The 8,955-nt window shown below is 38.2% G+C and overlaps 1 protein-coding gene across 1 annotated transcript; it reads left to right on the forward strand.

Moving 5' to 3' along the window:
- Positions 1–1,988: 1,988 nt before the first annotated feature.
- Positions 1,989–8,340, forward strand: tnfsf18 (TNF superfamily member 18). The gene is made up of 4 exons (XM_071472550.1): positions 1,989–3,184; positions 3,811–3,876; positions 4,376–4,439; positions 4,737–8,340. The coding sequence occupies exons 1-4, from the start codon at positions 3,068–3,070 to the stop codon at positions 5,072–5,074; spliced, it is 585 nt and encodes a 194-aa protein (XP_071328651.1). The 5' UTR covers positions 1,989–3,067; the 3' UTR covers positions 5,075–8,340.
- The last annotated feature ends 615 nt before the right edge of the window (positions 8,341–8,955 follow it).

Raw genomic sequence — 8,955 nt, forward strand, 5'->3', positions numbered from 1 at the left:
TTTTTTTGTAACGATTAAACTGACAATTAATCCTCTTGAGTAAGAGATGAATCGTTTCTTCAATAGATGTGTAAATATTCTATTAGACAAAGGAAATCAGCAAATGTTCACATGTGAAAAGCCAGAACAAGTGAATTTGATTGATTTGTTTATCAATATTGTTTGTGCAATTACTTTTTCTGTTGACTTAATGATAAAATAATCGTTCCAGCTCTAAATGTAGGAGCCTACTCTTTCTTTCTTTCTTTCTTTCTTTCTCACATTTTGTGTAAATTATACTGATGTTTATGGGCTCACTGTCCTTTTCCAAAACTATAAACTCAATTCTCTCCTTGCAAAGCTGATACTGTAATGGATGCAAGCAAAACAACACCAACATTTAACTTTTGGACTTGCAGGTTAAGTCCTCACAATGTAAAGAAATGCTCTGTATGCATCACATGCCTGCAGCAGTTTTACAGTAAAAACCCTCCAGCAGTTCTGTTTTCACGCTTTATTGTCAGATTCCTCGTATCTTTTCCCTCTTACTTTTGATGTAAAACTGAGAGATTTGCACAAACCCCAAATAAGACAAAGGCAAGTGACAGGTGGAAAGAAAAACAAGGAAGTGACAACAAAACTTAAAATAGCAACTTTGATATATTGCAGGTAGTTTTCCGTTTTAAATATAGGCTATATGTTTTCTTTTTCCATTGCAGTTTTTAGAGCACACCAAAAATGAAATTACAGGCCTACTAATTTAATTTCTAACAGTGACAGGTACAATGACAGAGTGGTCTACATGTTAGTGACTAATGCAATATCATCTCTTTTCTATAAATTTTGATGTGCCTATGAGCAACTTTGTAAACGTGTCTGCAGCACAGCTGTATTTTCACCTGTGGCTTGTCTTTGGGGAATCCCTCATTGAGGTAATAAAATATAGACATTGAAATACCAGCTTCACTTGTGTTTTATTACAGTGCCACAGTTCTACAGTTACTATAGCCTAAGATAATACTGCATATTGTAAGTAGTTGTATGGCCTGACATTTTCTTATTGTTTTTAATATAACATCTCACTATTTTGTGCATTATTGATTTGCATCCACTAGATGGCTGTATGTCATCATTTAATGGATGACAAAATCAGAGAAAGTAAATCTTGTGTATGCCAACAACAATAATTGAGGAGATGGGTGGCGTCACTATGATTGAGTGTCATCACCAACAGGAAATTCTGATCTTATTTCCATCTTCCTCTGATATTTCGTGTCACCACTTCCTCTATTAATTTAGCTCATTCTTGAAGATGTCCATCCTAACCCACACGAACAATGTCAGCGCACAGACCATTTTGAAATATTTCTTCCTCTGTACCTCTCAAATGAAACCATGATTCATTCAGGGTCATGCCATTTAGATTGATATTACATCATCTGAAAATGCCAAACTAAGCTACAAAGACTACTGAAACAATTGTATTTCCCACGGCATTTCCATCATATTATCAAACACACAGGATTTCTCATCACGCTTTAAATGTACACATGACCTGAAAATGCCAGTTCTCAATAACCAACTGCTCTTTTGCTTTTCCCATCCAATTCAAATGATACATCCTGTAGTGCATCCTTAAGTCAGTAACAAGTGTGGGCATGTTGTTTGCTACTGTGTTACATGACCATATAGTTAGCCTACCACACGTATCATTTTGTCTGATGACACATACCTGAACCAAAGCCCATCCTGTTTTGCTGCCATGAAACTTTCCCCCAGAGAAGTGCAAACAGAGAAAGTGAAACCACCTTTACTGACCTCAACCAGAATTTAGACACAGGTGGGAATTTTCAAGAAGCGCAAATAGTAAACAGCATACAGTTTGATGACATTTGATCCCACTACTAATTTGACTGTGACATTTTGTCCCTCTGTAATCTTGCTATGTCAGATGAGTTAATGATAATGATGTTTAAGTAGTGGTTGTTTGTTTTAATGTAAATACACAATTAACCACATATAGTAGATTAAACCGTTAAAGAATTGTACCAAATGTGGAATTACATAATAGTGTCAGCCTTCATGCAGTAATGGTATAATATCACCTGGGGATGCAATAGGTTCTCAAAGGTGATTGTCCATAAAAAAAAAAAAAATCTTGTTTATTTCTGTATATTCTGTATTAATTATATCTTTACAGTTTCTGGTCATATTAGCTTTTCCACCAAAGATTTTATAGGAAAAAACGGTACAGACAAAAGCTGTTAAAATCTAGCATCCCAGGATGAAAACTTCAATAATTCAGTGCTGAAATAATGAATCCACTTCTTGTTTAATTTCTCTAATCAACCCTTATTCATATTCTTTTCATTATCCTGCTCCTGAGTAATTATAAGTATATAAGTAATTATAAGTATGTGTACTTTCATTCTAGAATGTATAATATAAAAACATATAGAGAAAGAAAAATGGGAACTTGTTTTTATATTATGTTTTTATATTATAAATAAATGAATGAAAGTGCTTCACATGCTTATAATTACTCAAGAGCAGGATAATGAAAAGAATGTGCAAAAACAGCAAGGCAGAAAAAACCACAACACAGCAAAGAACTAATATAGAAATGTTCTTAAACTCCTTGTAAAGTATCATCATAAATAAGGAACTGAATGAATCATTTTGAAATGGATTTATGTCAGAGTTTTTCAATCCTTCCTTCTCTCCCTGTTAGTGAGTCTTGTTCCTTCTTTTTGTGTGAGTTGTGGTGATCAGTAGAAAAGGGCCAGCCCCAAAATGCAGATACAATCTGGGCTTGTTCTTTACCTTTAGCACCAAAGTGACATACAGGGGAAAGTACCATTTGGATTTGTCTTTGTTCTATAGATACTCAGGGCACAGCAGAAGACAGTCACACATCAAAACGTCCTCATCATATGCACACACTGAGCTCAGGAAGCAAACACACGCACACACACTTTGCTTTGGTGCACAGCAGAGGAAACTAAGGACTTGTAAATTCGTCAGCTCTTATCTGTCTTCCTGCCCTCCCCAGGCTCAGGCAGCTCTGAGCACTGCCGTCGGACTGACGATGCCACAGCATACCCAGCATTCCCTGATCCATGTCCTCCTGTTGTGGACCACCATCCTTTCCATTGTCCAAGTTTCGTTCATCATCTTCTTCTTCACAGCTGGACATCGTGGCCTGGTGAGACAGACTGAATTTACAAAGCATCTTTACAGTTATCAATGATGAGATACAAACTTTACATCGTAAACTTGTACGACAGTGTTTAATAGCCCCACTCACTTTGAGTGACTGAGACAATATAGAGCATAGAGGATGACTTTAAGTACTGGTGTGTTAAAATACCTGAGCAGTGCGTCTGTGCTTTCTTGTGGTTTTGATAGTAGCACAGCAGGTGAGAAAGACACTCCTGCCTGTGGTCTACAGTGGCTCACGGACCCTGTTATGACTCCTCAGTAGTGAAAGCTTGTCTGTTTTAGATCTACACATTTCATGATACAAAACAACACAACATATACAACTATAATTTTTAGAAACTATATGTTTAGTATTATGGTCGAAATGTGTTTAAATGTTGAGAGCAAATGTTCTAATAGGTGAATGCTTCTGATACATGGCGCTTTGTGTGCAGTTTTTGTTATTTAGTGTTACCAAATTACAAAAAAAAAAAAAAAAAAAACATTTAGAGAACTCAAACAGCTTTACCTCACCCACAGTTGGAGACAACTTCATTCGCCAGCACTCTCCTCACGACCTCTTGTAACATTTATTATAAGCATATTTTGTGCTTCTGTCTTCTTCTCCAGTCTCAGAACAGTACTGCTGTAGCACTACAGAACACAATGCAAATCCAGGCAAACAATACACCTTCGGTAAGATAACCACAGTTTCAGAGTTTGTGCTTTTACTGTTGACCTGACTGTTGTCTTATATGTTATGTATGTGATTAGGGTGCAGTGCTTTTGTTGCTGTTGTTGTTTTTGAAACCCCAATATTCCAGACACACAAATCCTGCAGGCGAGGCAGGTCTATCTCAGATTACTTCCACTTCTTCTGAGTTACTTATGTCAGTCAGTCTAACCGCTCTCCTCATCTCTTGGAGGAAGCACAGTGACGTCATCGTCACATTCGGGGAAATGCCACTAAACTGAAATGTTGTCTCTTCATTTTCCCTCTGAAGATTATGTATGATCTAGTCTGTTCTCACTCTTAAGGTGGAGGAACTTGCCTCATCACCTTGCAAAAAAAAAAAAAAAAAAAAAAAATGTAGCCTCTATGTTGCTGCTCTGTGTTTCACTGTGGGAGCCGTGCTGGCACCACATTTAATGTTGATATTTTTGAGATTAAGAGAGATCTTTTCTTTTTCTACAGGTCTCCTTTGAGGATGGGCTTCGCTTGGGCAGAGGCAAAATGCTGACCTTTCAGGTTACTGACGGTAAAGCTGATCTATTTTAAATATGCCCATGCTCACAATATGTGACAAGTAAAAATGTATACATAATGAATCGCCATTCACAAGCTGTTGGAAGTAATAATAATAATAATAATGTGCTGTTCAGAGGGAATGTGTAATTCCAACCCATACGTTTTAATCACATGTAATCTCATTATGGCACACCCTCAGGTAATACATGTTTGTTTAATGTGAAATCATCCCTGAACACTGGATATTAACAATGCAATTCTATGAAAACAAATACACAGCTAATAGCAGCTTTTCTGTCACCCACAGATGACAACAGCACTAAATGGTTAGCAAAGAATCCAGATACAAGCCTGGTCTCAGAAAAAGGAGCTGTTCTGACCATAAAGAAAGATGGATATTACTTCCTGTATCTTCAGGTGACACTGTGTGCATGTCAAGGAGAGTACACGGTCAGTCTGAATTGGAACACCAAAGTCCTCCTGCAGGGCCAGATATATACAAAGACATGCAGCACAGGCCTCCTCGGCAAGGCACAAGAGCTGTTTGCTGGAGGGACCCTGGAGGTCATCATTGGCCCAAATAACTGCATTAATACCTCTGACTCTCTAACCCACCTGGATATCATCTACATGCGCAAGCCTTAGATGCAGCTCTGATACAATATGTGTCTGTATTCGAAATCCTTGGCATGTTCCAGGGCAGCTGTCCAACCCTATAGGACCCATTGACCCTGGTCAGATGCAAAGATGGTAGGGTGGTGTACTGGGCAAAAACTTCACTCCTTCAAATTCTGGTCTACTAAAAAGAAACACCCACCCCAACAGAATTTACATTGATTCAATGTCCAGTTATTTTGGACAGTAAACTAGATAGATAGCAGGTCCAGGATTGGTCAAGGGTTGACGTCATCACTACAAATTTGCTTCTTTGCTGTTGTGCTAAATGGAAGATTTTTTCAAATTCAAACTTTAAAACTCAAAAAAAATATGTAAAACAGTATACTGTGGGTTTGTAAGGATTTTATACTTCATAGATTTTTAAAAAAAAGTTTATAAAAACAAAGTTGGATTGTTCTCATTTTTTAGTCAGAGAAGCCAGTATTCTGAATGAACCAGTCTTACTTGATTGTTTAAAATGTTTCTGTGTTGGAGTATATTAATTAATTAATTAATTAATTACATTTAAAATGTATAGTAGGTCACTCCAAGAATGTATTACTCTGAAGTGCAACATCTGGCAGAAAGCAGAAAGTCTGTTTTTTTTTTCAGCCAGACTGTGTTATTTGCACAACTCCTATTTGCTATCTAATGATGATTTGAACTGCATCAATTACATATTTATGTTGTATTTATTTATTGGACCTACAATATACACAGTATGCAGGCATACACTGTATTTAACAAAATTCCATTGACATATCAGCTAATAGCCAATGAATGTATGTCACTGTGTGACAATGTGTGTCATCTTGTAGCATACATATATTGTCAGTAAGTCTCTGGAATATATATATACAGTGATTTCTTTGTTAATTATTGCAAGCAAATGTATCTGAAATTGTACAAACTGGACAACGGGTTTGGTAAGTTCAAAATTATAGCTATGATATTTGTTTAAACATGGTATTGTGGAATTCAAATTTCTTTTTATAACGTAATGCTTTTAAGAGATTGACTTCATTTCTTTGTTAATAAGGTAAAAACAAGAACCAGAATTGCTTATCTGGGCATATCTGGGATTTAAAATGAAAAGTGAAATGACTTGACGGAACTAACCTCTGATTCTTCTTCACTACTTTGTATCATTATGAGATATGAAATCACGAGTCATGGTGGTTTATGTGGAAAGTTTCATGTGTTAGGAGATGTTGAAAGAAATATTTGTCAGTGATTTTCACTTGTTGCTTGTGCCCCTGATCATATGTGTACGTCATTGTGATTATGCATTCAAAAACAAAAGCATTGCATTTATCCTGTAAACTTTTAAATGTGTTTTTACATCTGACTACATCAACACAACTACTGCCATGAAAACATGTAACAATGTTATGATTAAAAACTTTATTTTCTTCATGCTGTTTGTTACGTCTGGTGTGTTTAAAAGCCCCAATATGGAGCTAAACAGAGTGAATGAAACTACGGTGATGAATTAACGCTTTTGACTGTGAGTAATTTTCAAGACCCTAGAGAAAAAGTGAAAGCGAGAGGCCAATAGGTCATAGTGGGACCCCACAGCTATTGAGTCACAGTGGGACCCTCCCTGCTATATGCTCTCGAAGAATGAGCCCTCCAGATTCTGACAAAACAAAATCATAATTCTGTCCTTTGCCCAAACATTGCACAGCATATCTACTGACCTAAATCAAAACAATAGTGATACAACACAAAAAAGGTCATTGGAACATGATATTAGTCATTACAGCCAAGACACATATTTTCCAAGTTACTGAGGTTTCATCTGAAAACTGTTTGAGAACTCTTCTTTTCCAAACCTCAGCTACAGAGCCCCACTCACTGTATTAGCTACTGCTACCACAGCTTTCGATTACACTATGGAGAGGTCCAAGATGCTGAATTCAAATGCAGATAACAGACCTACCCGGTTACCACCCACTGTGTCTCATTTATTAGAGAAATCTGCATGGGTTGGTTTGTTCCTACCCTGGCTTTCCACTTCCTGATGTCAAGGCAGACGCTGAAGAGTTGTGTATCCACATACAGATGTGTGGCAGCTACATGTGAAAATCGTCATCGCTTCTTTCCATCATTTGCACTTTTACGTCACTGTGACATCTTGTGTGCGTTGGTCGGTCAGACATCTTTTCAATGTGCATTACATGTCAATGAGTAACTTTCAAGCGTTGCTGTTATTTTTCAGTGACTGTCGGTAACTGATAGTCGCAGGTTATGATAAAAGATCTGCCAGAATTCAAGATGTGTGGCTTGATTTCTGTAGGATGGAGCAACCTCATAAATCACACCAATGGACTTTATACCTTAATCAAAAGTGACATTACAAACTATCGAACATGTAGCAAGGGTTTGACTTTCTTATTTTAAAGACTCATAAAAATGAACCCCCTTATCTCACATCTTTCAGAAAATTCAAATATCAACGCTCCACTGCTCTCTACTTGATCTCTGGACCAACACAAGGGGACAGCATTTAGCTGTGAACGAAGCCCACCTCTTTCACTTTTGCTTTTCTTAAAAAATGTTGCTCTAAGCATAACATACTGTATACTATAAAAGCCTTCTAAGTGACAAACAGCTGGTGGTTTAATTCCAAGGTTGTGTGTACACAGAAGACAGCGCCTCAAGAGACTGATATCTGACCACATCGCCCTGCTCTATCAATGGAAAATGTTTGTTTCATACATAGAATTGTGAACAATTTGTTTGTTATCAACGCCCGTTACAGAGTGCTCTCATCCCACACTAGTTCTCTGTAAAAGTCATGTCTAGACCGAAGTTTAATGCTGAGAGAAAAACCAACTGCATGAGCCCCAACCACACCGCTGATACAGCTCCCCCTCTTCTGCTACTACAGTCTCTCACACTTTGCAGGTCAGCCAGCGCTGGAAGATAATGACTCACACATCTATGAGAAACATTCATGAGGATGTAAAGAAAAATCTGAGTCAAGGCCACCCATGATTTGACAGATAATATGTTTACTTATGCATTCAGACTATATATTGCCAAACCCTGGCCTGTAATTACAGTCTCAACTCGAAACATTTTACCGAGCTTCGCTCAGCTCACAGTTCACGCCAAGGGAAAATGAGTTTCGCTGAACCTACACACCCACCTGTGTACACACATACAGAGAGAAAGAGAGAGTCCTGCCACAACACATTTTCACCAGTCATTGCTCTCCAGGTCTGGGGTTGGAAAGTGAGTCAGGCAATATGCTGCTGACACCCCCCACCACCTCCCCCACCCCAGCTGCCCCCACTGCCACTTCCTGCCCAGTTTACAAATATACAACTCTGTGGGTGTTTTCAAGAGCGGCTTCTTCGAACAGACACAGCTGAAGGGAAAGCGCAACAGGGACAGCATGAGAGATGCGTATGACACACACACGCACAAAGGTTTCAAAGAGTGATGACGCTTTTGTACAGTGCATGTCAGCAAGCATGTTTGTCACCATGGTGATGAAGTGAAAACGATCCAACTATAACATTAGAGTAAGTAAATGAATGCGCTGAATACACGTAAGGCACCTTTGCCATAGAAGTCATAAGAGTTACACTGCTGCACCGCAAAAGTAATATAACAGCATGAACAAATATAAATGGCTCAGTAGCACAATGTACTATGTCATTGTGGTAACACAAAAAAACAAAACAAAACGCAAAGTTTGTGTAGTCTGAGCTGTGTGGTTGCACTGAGCTGGTGTGACTTTCGATGTTACTGCGACCACTCAGCAAAGGCTCCAGTGCTGCTCCACCTGACAGAGCAGGAAGTGGGTTCACTTGCGCTACATGCTGTCCTGAGGAAAGGCTTGAGAGAACCAGCAGACA

This window comes from Trachinotus anak, unplaced genomic scaffold (genome assembly GCF_046630095.1).
Source record: "Trachinotus anak isolate AG129_WGS33_773 ecotype Australia unplaced genomic scaffold, CSIRO_AGI_Tana_v1 ptg000003l, whole genome shotgun sequence".
In the NCBI taxonomy this organism is placed as follows: domain Eukaryota; kingdom Metazoa; phylum Chordata; class Actinopteri; order Carangiformes; family Carangidae; genus Trachinotus; species Trachinotus anak.